The 12,909-nt window shown below is 42.7% G+C and overlaps 1 protein-coding gene across 1 annotated transcript in view; it reads right to left on the bottom strand.

The window, feature by feature from the left end:
* The window catches only part of ERBB2 (erb-b2 receptor tyrosine kinase 2), a 64,574-nt gene that overhangs the window by 31,563 nt on the left and 20,102 nt on the right, over positions 1 to 12,909 (bottom strand). Inside the window, exons 2-5 of the mRNA XM_044447121.1 lie at positions 6,869 to 7,020; positions 4,706 to 4,892; positions 2,414 to 2,548; positions 1,050 to 1,118 (exon numbers count right to left, since the gene is read on the bottom strand). Coding sequence (XP_044303056.1) covers positions 1,050 to 1,118; positions 2,414 to 2,548; positions 4,706 to 4,892; positions 6,869 to 7,020 — 543 coding nt within the window. The remainder of the gene's footprint in view (positions 1 to 1,049; positions 1,119 to 2,413; positions 2,549 to 4,705; positions 4,893 to 6,868; positions 7,021 to 12,909) is intronic.

The raw sequence follows: 12,909 nt of genomic DNA, 5'->3' as shown, positions 1-12,909 counted from the left end.
TGAGGTTCTTTTCTTGCTGATCCCTTTCAGGAGATGATGACTTGAATCCAGAGGTGCAACCGGCACCATGCCATGATGCAGCAGCACTGTGCAGAGGAAGTTCTGTTCCTTCCCTCACAGCCCCCCAGTTCCCTTGGGTCACCCCAGCTCTGCTCTGTTTATTCTACTGCCCTTCCCAAGTCCCCTCCTCATACCAGGCAACAGCATTCAAATCCATCCCTTCTTTCTGTTGTTTTGGTTGGCCAGCACTACTTGAAAGGGCACCTGAACCCAGATGACGCATGACCCATCATGGGGCAAGCCCAACTGCAAGCGAGGCCTTGACAAGAGTTTTCAAATGTAATACAAGGATGACTTTTGGTATGTCCACTTGAGGAGAGGCATACTGTGTGAGAGCTAGTGTGGCGTAGTGGTTAAGAGCCTGGGACGGGGACTCAGACGATCTGAGTTCTAGTCCCCGCTCAGCCATGCAGCCAACTGGGTGACTTTGGGCCAGTCACAGACTCTCAGCCCAACCTACCTCACAGGGTTCTTGTTGTGGGGATAAGATGGAGGAGGAGATGTAAGCTGCCTTGAGCCCTTTGTAGGAAAAAGGCAGGATATAAATAAATAAATAAATAAATAAATAAATAAATAAATAAAACTGCCTTGAGCCCTTTGTAGGAAAAAGGCAGGATATAAATCAATCAATCAATCAATCAATCAATCCCAAAATTCAACATTGTACCACTTGGCAAAATCCATTTTCCAAACATTTAACAAAGCAGGGTAGGCATTTTGGTTTTGCTTCGGCAGATAGTCCTCCTTATAAGACCACTTGGCCTGTCCTTGTACACAGACCATTGGGTCACCCAGTCCAGGATTATCCACTCAGACTGGCAGTAGATCTCAAACAGGGATCCTTTTCTATGAGATTTCTATACATGGGAGCCTTGAAATGAACTGAACTGGAGACCTTTGACATGCAAAGTGCTTTCTCTACAATTGTCAACCATCGTGCATAAGACATATCCTCCCCCAGATCCCAAACAGTTGCTACTCTTACTCACATGTCTGACAACTCTCTTTTGTTTCTCCCCAGCAGTGGTTATTGGGGCAGATCTTGCTGCAGTCGGGGCCTGGTGGGAAGGAAAAAGACTTCCTAAAGCAGATAATATATGCAGAAAGGGAGTAGAAAAAGGGACCGGAAGGTTCTGAGATTTGCTGTCTGGGAAGCTTTATCAATAAGCCGTGAAGGGTATGTGTAAGCCAGGGCAGAATGCAGTAGTGGATACACAGTTCAGCTTCCTTGGAACATCTGGTTTTATTTTTTAAAGGAAGTTTCTAGCCCTTATCAATGAAATGGTAAATTTGAGAGTGTGAGTGGGCTATGCCTGTGAAACCTCAGATGTCAGAGATGTAGCTGATTAGGACCCTTAGTGACTGGGGGCTTCGGGGTTCTGCAAAGGAGGATAAAACATATAAAAGATTTTTTTTAAACACTGTAGGATAAATTACAGAAAAATAAGAGAATGTAAGAGAATTTTTGCCATTTCCATAGACAATGCAAAATATAGAACTTGCCCTTTCCTGTGCGGAATTTATGCTGACTAGACATGGAATATGCACAGCCCCTATGGTGGCCAGGGATCCAAGGTCTACAGGGAGGTCCTGCCAAGAGTCCAGAATGCTCACCCCTTCTCACCGGCTGCATCAGGGGCCACAGGTAGCCACTAAAGGGCAAGCAATAATCTACTGAGAAGACAAAGTTTAAGACCCTGTGACTTCCAGCCTTTGGTTTGTTTATGTTTTCACCACCTGTGGATGTGGAAGTATCCAAAAGTATCCCAAAGCTCAAATACCAGAAGGTAGAGATATGATTTCTAGAGTCGTGGGTGCCTGCAAAAGTATTTTTCCCCTTGCTGTGGCTAGCAAGAACAGAATCAGTCGACAATTGGTATGACAACCTGCTACATTTGCCTAACTTATACAAGAACATAAAAACATAGGTCTGATCCAGCATGGCTTGTCTTAAGTCCAGCACTCCATACAAATGGGGGCAAACCAGCTGCCTACAAGATCCTTCAAGCAGGATAGATGCAAGACCTCCTCCTACCCAAGCTCTTCAGCAACTGATGTATGCAGGTATGCCGCATTGCTAAAAGAGGTAGCACATTGTCAGAAAGGCTAGCCGAATTCAGAATAGAGTTTGTTTGGGAGCCCAAATTTTCATTTTTATCACTCAGAATGCATAGCTTTCATGGAAAACTAGAACCTTGAGCTTTATCCAGAAGATAATGAAAGAAGAAATCACTAAAAAAAACGAAGCAATAATCTGATGTGCTCCAAGCAACCTGGCCCCATAAATATAGGATTACTTTGGTGCAGAACCCTACAACCCCAGGAGGCCCAGAACCTAAATGATGTTACTTACACATCCTAAGACGATGGCTGCTGATCTCTGTGGCGTTGTGCAAATTGTACTTGTGGAAGATGGCTTCCCAATTGATGGTCTCCTGGAAGCACAGCTGTGGGTTCCTGTCTATAATCACTCCACCTTTCAAGATCTCTGATGAAATAGGGAGGAAGAACAGGACGCAAAGATCAAAGTGTAACCATTTCTGTTTGCTTGCTTTCTAGAGAGTGATTTGTGCAATCTACTAATTTATTTCCAAATGCATAACTCTTTGGTTGAAATAAAAGATATAATGAATAAAAGATATCATATAATGAAAGATATAATAAAGTTGGCTTTTATATGGTGCTTTCAGAGCAATCCTAACCCCCAGGTCTTCTGGCTACAGGAGGTCAGGATGGGATTGCAGTGCCTCTCCATCAGCAGGGAGGAGTTCCAGCAGCAGTGAGAGCACACCTGCCACAGAGGCCTCAACTGTACCTGCGGAAAACTCTATGGATGTGAAGGTGTCACCTGCAGTGTCCCCCCACCCCAGCAGTTGGCTAAAAATAGGGTGTTCTGCAAGCCAGTTTTAAAATCTTCTGGATTCAGGGACTTCTGTTCTCTCAAAAGGCTTGGAAGGGGGAGGGACAACTTCCCTTCCCCCTACCAGTCCTGAAAGGCATGAGCCAGAAGGGCTTTTGAAAGGGCAAATAATCTGCCACTCCCCCCCCCCACCCACAGTTTAGGGTGGTGCTCTTAGAGCCTTCTTTTCCACTTTGGTGCCTTCCAGATGGGCTGGGCTGCCACTTTCATCTTCCTCAGTCAAAAGGGCCAATGATTCTGCAGCTACCCACCATTGGTGGCCCAAACACCAAAGCCCATCCTACCCCCTCCGCATTCTCCCATCTCACTCTTTCACTATTTGAAGGTGTGTACTGGGTCTGACTATGTTTCAGGCTTTTTTACAACACGCAAGGTTTCCACAGGAGTCATGCAGATGTTCCTAGGCAGAGAAATAAGTTGGGAAGATAGAAAGTTTGAAAACAATTGGTCTAGATCCTGGGTGGCTTATCTGCAGCCTTGGAGCCATGGATTGCATAAGCAGCAGTAAATTGTGCGTGAACTCCCAGGCCTCATCATATCACAGATTCAAGCCTTCGTTTCGGCCTGCCTCTCTTCAACTACACTGCACCCAGCTCTCTGGCTCACTAGTCCAGAAACAAAAACACCCCATGGCAGTTGCAGGTGTGTACATATTGTTGGGCATGCTAACTAGAATGGCAGCGTCTCGTATTCTGAATACAATTTGTTGGCACCCTTGCCAAAAAAGGTTGGCCACCACTGGTCTAGATCCTAGAAACAAACAGCAAAAGGAAAACATGCCCCTAAAAGTGCTACATAATTAACTGAGTCATACAAATAAAGATTAACGACAAATATTTTGAATTAAAACATTTTTTCCAAAGTTCAACATGGAAAAAATGTAATTACAGTCTCATTAAAGAAGTTGCCAGAGTAATATACTGGAAAATATTTATTTTTATAGCATTGACAACATAAACGCATTTATTATACTAAAAAGTCTGGTTTCCCCTAGCATAGGGGGTTTTAAGATAGTTACAGCATAAAGCTACTGAAGAAACTGTGTCTGAGATGGATGTGAGCCCTGGTTCATATATTAAGATAACCCAGAATACAGAATGAGTACAGGTTGTTGTTAAATCATGGGTTGTTGTTGAACCATGTGTTGTCATTACATATGAACTCTGCACTATGGTTTAACTACTGGCTATCAACCAATGAACAACCCAGAATTTAGAACTCAGTAAAAGACCATAGGTTTGTTTTCCAGGTTATTCATGTTTATCAACCCATGGTGAAACAATAGTGCAGGCTTTGTATGTAATGGCAACACACAATTCAAGATCAACCCATGATTTAATGACAACCCCTACTCAACACCTACTCTGGGTCGTTGCTACACGTGAAGATAGAGAGGTATGGTTTATGCTACATGCATGTATAATGTTGCCTCTATTGCACATCCAATGCAATGTGAGAAGCAATGTTTGCAGCAGCATGGAATCAAAGACTGACACCAGATCCGAGCTAATCCAACGTCACCTGTCACTTTGTTTTGCTCACTTACAGGCACTAATGTGCGTTGTGGATCCAAATTTAGTCCCACTTGGGTCCCAACAAAACCAAGGAATAAGTGAGTCATGAATTGATTTCAATACAATGCAAAGGCCTAGTCTGGCACCATGCCAGTCTCATCAACAGCCACTGCCCCATTTCTGTCAAATTATCCAGTCCTCCTTTTCATACCTGTCAGTTTTGACATGCCCAGCTTCTGCAGTCCCACGTGCCCACTGGGGTCAGCATTGTCAAGAACAGCCAGGGCGTACTTCTCTTCATACAGTTGGGTCCCACGAATGATCAGAAGGTTCTCCAGCTGCAAATGACGGACATGGTTCTTGGCAATCAGCACGTGCCCCTGGACCTCCCTGATGTCCTGAGAGAGGCAGAGAGGGAAAGAGCAAGGGATCAAGAAAAGTAAGTGCATCTTGATACTGAGAACTGGCCATAGTTCATTTAGACCAGGGACTGGGGACCCATGCCTTTCAGATGTTGCTAGGCTACCATTTCTACTATCCCTGACCATTGCACCTGCAGGACGAGGGGTTGTGGTCCAGGAGCAGTGGGAGGGCCACAGGTTCCCCATCCTGACAGACGAACCACACAAGAAGGAGGGGATCACTCACACCTACTCAAGCCAAACCACCGCACAGAACAAGGATATCATTTAGGGAGTGTCATGGCACAGGTGACTCACCTTGGCAGTCCCTGCCCCAGGAGCACGTAGAGTCCTGGCAGCCTCATTTGTAGGCTATTGTTACTCAAGTCATTTCTTACTTATTTACATAGTTTATCTACTCTGCACTGTGAACATAAATTTAGGTGTCCAGGGCAGTCAGCAAAGTAGCACTATATAAAATACAATTTTAAAAAAATATATGATACTCTTTATTTATTTACATTCATATCTCACCTTTTTCTCCTTTCAAGGAACTCAAGGTAGCTTATATCAGTCTCCTCCTGATCTCAGTCTTATTCCCAAAACAACAACACTGTGAGGTAGATTGTGACTGGCCCAAAGTTACTCAGTTAGCTCTTTGGTTGAGTGGAGACTAGAACCCAGATCCCCTGAGTCCCAGTCCCACATTCTTAACCACTGTATCACAGTCTCAGTATGCAGTCCTCACTGAGACTGCAGACTGCAAACTGACTCAACCAACTAGCCAGTAAAAATTAAAAAATGCTTTTTTAAATTGCTAAAATTAGCCCTTCTTGGAAGCCTGAGAGAACAAAAATGCTTTTTGCCTGGAGCTTAAGTGGTGGGAATATAGTTGGCAAGCAGATGGCTTTGAGGAGGGTACTCCAAAATCATACTGCAGACTGTAGGGGTGCTCATGGAATAAACTGCAGTCAATGGATCAGCCTTGAGAAGGTGGTCCAACAAATACCAGGGTCCTAAGCCATGAAGTGTCTCAAAGATTAAGAACAGAATGTCAAATGCATTGATGATGCTAAGTATGCATACATATATTACCCATTACAAATGCTCTTAATGCTCATTGCTTTTTCTTCTTGGTAACTTAAGTATGTCCAAGAGCAACCCTTGCTGTGCTATTTATTGTAAGCCATCCCAAAATGTTCATTAGGGGATGGGATAGAAAAGCTTTTTAATAAACAAACAAACAAATAAATATTTGCCCTGCTCCCTTCCATCTCCTGCCACTGGAATTCAAAACCATATACCTGGACAGCAAATAACTCCAGAAAGCTCAAGCGAGCAGCCCAATCCACTTCCTCCAGAGTACATATCTGAAAAAGTCACACATCTGAACTTATGCTACCAATATTCACTGAAAGAAAAGGAAGAGGGAATGGGTCTACAGCTCTTATTCATTCATTCATTCTCACAGCAGTCTTACAAGATAGGTCACTGCTGTTTGCCATTCTGCAGATGGAAATGGAGCCTAAGCTTGCCCTTAGCTGCTCAGTAAATAAGTATGCAATGCAGATTGCATGGGTCCCATCACCGGCCTGTTGTCCAGCATGGTCAAGGCTACATCTGCTAATATAATCTTGCTCACTTGGAAGTATGATCACAACATCCCAAATTAGTGGGGCCCTTTTTGAGGAAGTGTGTGGTGGCCAAGGGGGTCCCCATAGCCCTGCTTAGGTTTAGCAACACCTTACCATGTGTCATAGTTCTGCTGCGCGAAGAGCTAAATGTGGAATCATTACAGCTCCATGTGACTCCTGAACTGGAGGGATCTGTTTTCTAACTCCCAGTCTTCAACTTTCTCTCTCTAGATCTTAACTGAAGAGAGAGCCAATCCAGGTGCAGGCCCCTACCTTCCCTGTTCAGATAAAGAGAAGCCATCTTGAGAACCACTTATTTACTTCCTACATCACACCTACCTTGAGAAAAGATGTGTCCACATTTGCTGGCAGATGTGTGATCTCCAGGTTGCCTTGCACAACTTGACAGTGCTCATAAAGCCGACGGAGGGTTGCATAGTGGTTTTCTGGGCTGGAGGGATGCTGCAGCTTCATGTCTGTCCCTGTGCAGACTATGAGAGAACAGAAGAGAAATGCAAGTGAACTGGATGAGCTGTACCAGAATGGTGAGGAGGTTATTAAAGTTCAACAGGTAGTAAACTTTCACAGCGTCTAGGATAGTTTTCTTGGAGACATGCCATGGTCTTAGCTACAGTTTCAGTTTGTACTACTCAGAAACAGCATCAGAGATAATTGCCTTACAGCCCTTTTCCCCAATTATATTCTGTAGATAAGGGCTGCTTTTCCTGTGAGAAACAAAACTGTTTGCTTTATTAAAGCAGCTTTGCCCCCACCCCTTCCCTTACTTGTCTCTCAGGAAGGGGAGTTAGTTTGTGGTTTATTGACCACCTCTGAAATGGAGTGGGGGAACAGACCTATAAGACCCATAGCTAGCTAACTATTAAGTTAAGTGCTTAGGTTTTTGACTTTGGTTGAAGGAAACATCAGTTACCTAGAGCCCTGGAGCAAGGACTGTTGTACTACAACTGAAGGCACATGTATAGGCTTATCTTGGCTTGTTTATTGATTATTGCATCCGTATTCCAACCTTGTGTTCAATGGTTTCATTTCAACTTTCACACAAGTGGTTTGTCTCTTCCTAACTAGCCTTGGTTCTAAATTAAGGATGCCACCCCTGGATGAAGTCCATGGAGCAATGCAGCCAGCAAAGGTGAACTTAGGAGGAAGTAGGGACCACCTCAGCAAGGAACAAAGATTTTAATTTATTTGGCTGGGGTGCAGGCAGGATGTTTGGTTGCTTAGGAAACTAAGTACAAATCTGAATATCTTGTTTCAAGTGCCTTTGGAAGGCTAGGTTTAAGCTGTTACAGATTTACAATGTAAAATATTCCATATACAGGCAGTCTCTGGGTTATGAACAAGTTCTGTTTCTGAGAACATCTTTAAGTCAAGTGTGTGTTGAAGTCAGTTCACATATGTATGAGTCGTGTTTAAGCCAAATGTTTGTCTTAGCATACATACACATTTAGCATACATATGTCTTAGCATTCATACATACATACATATTTTATGTTTCTAAGCATATACAAGGGGTCTTCAAAAAGTTTCTGCACTTTTTAAAACTCTATTTATTAAGAATTTCAAAACAAATCACATTACTTTTCTACAGTCACCTTCTTTTGTGATGCATTTTCCCAGTACCAACTTTTTAATGCCATCAGCAAAAAATATATGAAATATATTTACAAAATATAAAAGTGCAGAAACTTTTTGAAGACTCCCTCATACAACACTTAAGAAACACTTCCATATACAGACAGCCTTCCACATTCATGGGGGTTTGGGGTGCAGGACACCTGCAAAAGTGGAAAAATGGCAAATAATTCTACCCACTCCCCAAACCTTAACTCTTAATACTTTTGACCATACATGTACTGGACTGCTTCTCCCTCTCTCACACAGATCTTGGTCTGATCCAGCAGGGCCCCTCTTCTTCATTTCTTCCATTCTTATGTTCTTACTCCCCCGTCCCTTTCATTCATTAGCACCTCCTCTTTCCACCAAGGAAATGCCAGAAAGATTTTGCTCTCTGGATGGGCAGGGCAGGAAGGCATGCTTTGGAGGCCTCCCTCTCTCCCCTTTAGTTTCCTTTCTCTCTGTTATTGGCAATTTTCTGCAGTAGGCTGCAAAACTCCAGAAGTTCCCATGTTTATTACTAAGAATTGTTAGTCTTTAACTCAAATTTTAAAATTAGTAGGTTTTACGGCAGTTCGTTTGTAAGTACGGATTTTGCATATTTTGAAGATACCATGCATAAAAGCATAACATTTGGAATAGGACAAAAAGACTGTCTTGAGCATGTCAGGGTTTTTCCCTTTCTACTTTTCAGAGTATGTGCTTAACCCTTAAGATGACTAAGATGAACCAAGAAGTATGGGGACAATCCACTGTAAAGTCACAGAAGTCCAAGGGAGGGTTGAACAAGTTCTGTGGTAGACAACTTTCTGTGCTCTGTATAATTATCCACCTTTTCCTGTGACTAACAGAAGCAGAATAAATTTGAACATCTAAGCAGATATGTACACATGTGATTCTGTGTTTACAAACACATTCTGTAGTTTGTAAAATTGTACAGATTAATTTTACAAACTACAGAATTCAGTTGACCCTACGATCTATTGATGAATTGCCCACCCACATACATAAAACAGTATAGAGGTTGAACATCACAAAGTAACTTTGTTATCTACCAAGTATCCAAAGTCAGGAAGAGATAGACTGTATGATTTCGACTTTAAATCTGACTTGGAGGAGTAAGAGAGTGCGCGCTTGGGGGGAAACAGCTCTGCCCTCCCCATTCACCACCTCTTCCTTGGTCGGCACTGCATTCATGAGAGGTGCTCCGGTGCTGCCAAGGAAGCCGGGGAGGGGAAAGACATCTCAGTAGGAGCCAGCTGGGAGCTGCGCCATGCTGTGTCCACCCCGAGTGGCACCCTTTAGACTGGGCCTTTTTCTGCTGTGTCCTGGTGTAGGGAAAATGTTGAGGTGGGGATGTTGACTATGTTTTCTAGATCTGTGCTGGTGTGTATGGGATTTTTTTGGGGAGGGGGAGTAGTTGTATTTCATTATTTAATATTATGAATGCTATTGTATTAAGTTACTTTGTTTGATTTTGCATTGCACTGATGCTAATATTGTATTTGCTATGAGTATAGTATTGTATTTATATTGATTTTGTAATTTTGCTATTGTAAATTTCTGATTATATTACTGTATTTATTTTGCATCCTGTCTTGCTGTAAGCCACCCAGAGAGCCCTATGGGCAGCATACAAATGTAATAAATCAAATCGGCTCAATCCAAAATGAATGCAATCACTTGTAGGGCACACGGTAGGTTTGCAAAACAACCAGTCCACAGTGGCTCATTGGGAGAGTGGATTGTGCACCATGCAAACATATCCTGTGGCTTTAAACAGCTAAGAAGTAGGTAATAATCCAACAGGTGACATTCCCTCCATTGCATGTCCATGCTGGGGACATAAAAGAAGCAGTGCTAAATTCTATTTTCATATACTGGTTTAAACTCTGTGGCTTTTTTGGCTTCAGTAATCTAGCATGCAATTCATTCCCAGAGCTTGGAATCAGCCCAAGCCAGGCAGGAACTTCTCTGATCTTTTCCAAAAGCCTGATACTTCCTGTGCCTCCCATTATTGAAAACTTAGTCAACCAGCATTCATGTCCCCATGTATATTCATTGCCTCAATAAAAACCTCCCCCAGATTCTTGACACCTAATACAACACAGAATTGCCCATTTCTGTAGGAAATGCCATGTTCTTGTCTTAACTTGATGGCTCATTTCAACAACTTCCTATTGATTTCCTGGATTACTCCAATTTGTTCTGGGAGTCCCTGAAAGTAGAAATCATTACACCTTGTGAGTTACTCCCTGAAACGTAACAGTTTTGAAAAAACTGGCATTTAAGATGCATTATCTGATTTTTTTTAAAAGAACTGTTCATTCAGACTTAACATTCTGTGATGACATTTGGTTTTTCTTAGCAAATAGAAATAAATCAAGCTAATTGGGAAGATCAGCAATAAACCTTCATATAAACCAAACGGCTGAGAACTCTTATATAAATGATATTTAACACACAAAGGTAAAAACAATTCATTTAGGGTATAATCTAGTAACCATCCAAACTCAAGAGAATTATGGGCATCCTATGAAGTGTGGAGTTAAAGGATATCTCAGTTTTACTACCACTCTGAAAAGCATTGAGAGGGTCAATTTCAGCTGTCTACGTGTGGCATGTCAAAGTGGGAGGGAAGGAGGCTGAGGCACTGGCAGGACATGTCTTATCTTGTGGTGCCCGTTTCCTCTCCTCCCCACTCCCCTTGTATGCCCCCAGAAGACTTCTCTGAGATCACTATTACAGCCCCAATTGGGGATACTTCCTCTGATTTACAGCTGGTGTAGTTCTTTCCAGACTGGCTGTAACGAGGGGGAGGGGATTTGCACTTGAATCCCCTTCTATAGTGGCAGAGTACTTTTTCCACCTTGTAGCTGGGAATCCTAAACCTACTGCGGCTGTGTAGATGCTACCTGGAAATCATAGAATTGTTTTGCCAATGTTTTTGAAGATATACTGCATTTTGAGCATGTACAAATTTCATCAGGTGATACAAAAAATACAAGCTGGATCTTCAACAAAATACTGCAGTGTGCAGTTTCCCTGTTCAGAATGTCTGCCCGCCAGCCATGCTCTTTTCCAAGATACTCCATTCCATTTCTCCCTGCGTTTTCTGGTTCTTTCCCTGCTCCAACAGTCAGTTGACAGGCTATACATACTCAGTTCACACGATGCTGCTTTTGCCCACCTTAGCTTTCCCCACATCACTAAAGCCCACACCCCCATATAGGCAAGGCTTGGGATTTCCTGGAGCCTACCCAGACTTCCTGCTTGCACGTAGATGATACTATTTTGGTTATATAAGAATTCACATTCAGAGAATGAGTTCACTATTAGCATGCAGGGTTGTATAATGTGGTCTCTTAATTAGAGTATTTCAGTATAAGAGTCACAGAGGCTGGGGTTACACATCATGGCAAACAACCTACACGGTTTCTACAGCGTGCAGATTTCTGCACACACTTACCAGTCAGAGGATTGCTTGATTCCCACAGAAATGCAGTTTCTGTGCTCTCAGCCCTGTCCTCCTGCTCTCGCCATGCATCCTAGGAGCCCCCATAAGCAAAATCTATCTTACACGGTTGCTCCCTATGGACTTCAGCAGCCTTGTCCAGAATGGTCTGCTGAGATTTTGAGGCAGGTTCTCCCTCTTTATACCCTGAGTATACCTGCATCTGTGCAACACCTTCTAGTCACACCAGCCTCCAAAGTATTTTTTAATTAAATCACAACAAACACTTTTGCCATGATTCCCCTTTCTCCATCCTTGCATTTACCAACATTCTCCCTGTTTCCAAAAGTAAACAAGGAAATGGTTATATTGCTCAGTCAATAGGAATAAAGCAGGCAATGATATATATGTTGCGCTGGAGTTGAGGGTAGTGGAGCATGTGAAGCTGAGTGGCCACTTCCATGTCTGCTCTTTCCACAGGTCTCTATGGTGTTTCCATGCCATCCATGGCAGAATGGCGATCTTGGATCCAGGTGACTAGAGAAGCTATGGTGAAGTGTCAGAACCTTAGAACAGACCACAGATTCCATCCATGGTTTTGGGAAATGGAGGTACCACACAGAAATACCATGACTGGGTTCAGAGAACACAATGCATAACAAGAGTAAGAATCACCATGTTCTCTTTACATGCAAACCCAGCCAGAAAGTTATGAGTTCTGATGATGGAACTAGATGTTACAGAGGCCACATGTCTGTCAGGATGCAGCACTGCCCTATCTCTTTCTTCTCTTCTGCTTCTCAACCTGGGTAACATCTATTAAGATGAGACCCATGACAAGGCATCACCATGTTGCAAATATGCCTGTCTTTGCAAGTAATAACCAATGAAATGCAGTGGTATTGGAAAAAGCTAGAAGCGCAGTGACATCACATTGTGCATTTTGTATTATTAGACATTAATGGATGTGCAGTGAGAAAATACAAGCCTGTTGCTTTTGTCAAAAGCCCTATCACCCTATTCCTCTTCCAATGTCTCATTCTGTGAGTTCATAAGCCTCACTTTTTGTGACTATCATACTGATATATAGAATTAGAGGTAGCATCTCATAAAATGCTGCTTATATTCTCAGATGATAACTGCCCAATACACATTGGAATTTGTATATACTCTTGCTAGGATGCCTATGAATCTTGGGCCAATTTGTCTGACAGAATTAGCACATCAGGAATGTTGGTTTAAGAGATATACACACAAGTCATCACAGGTTATGGACAGAGTATTCTCTTCT

Source organism: Varanus komodoensis, unplaced genomic scaffold (genome assembly GCF_004798865.1).
Source record: "Varanus komodoensis strain SLA01 unplaced genomic scaffold, ASM479886v1 scaffold50, whole genome shotgun sequence".
NCBI classification, from domain to species: Eukaryota; Metazoa; Chordata; class Lepidosauria; order Squamata; family Varanidae; genus Varanus; species Varanus komodoensis.
The sequence above is the reverse complement of the archived record's forward strand: the minus strand, read 5'-3'. Positions and strand labels throughout refer to the sequence as shown.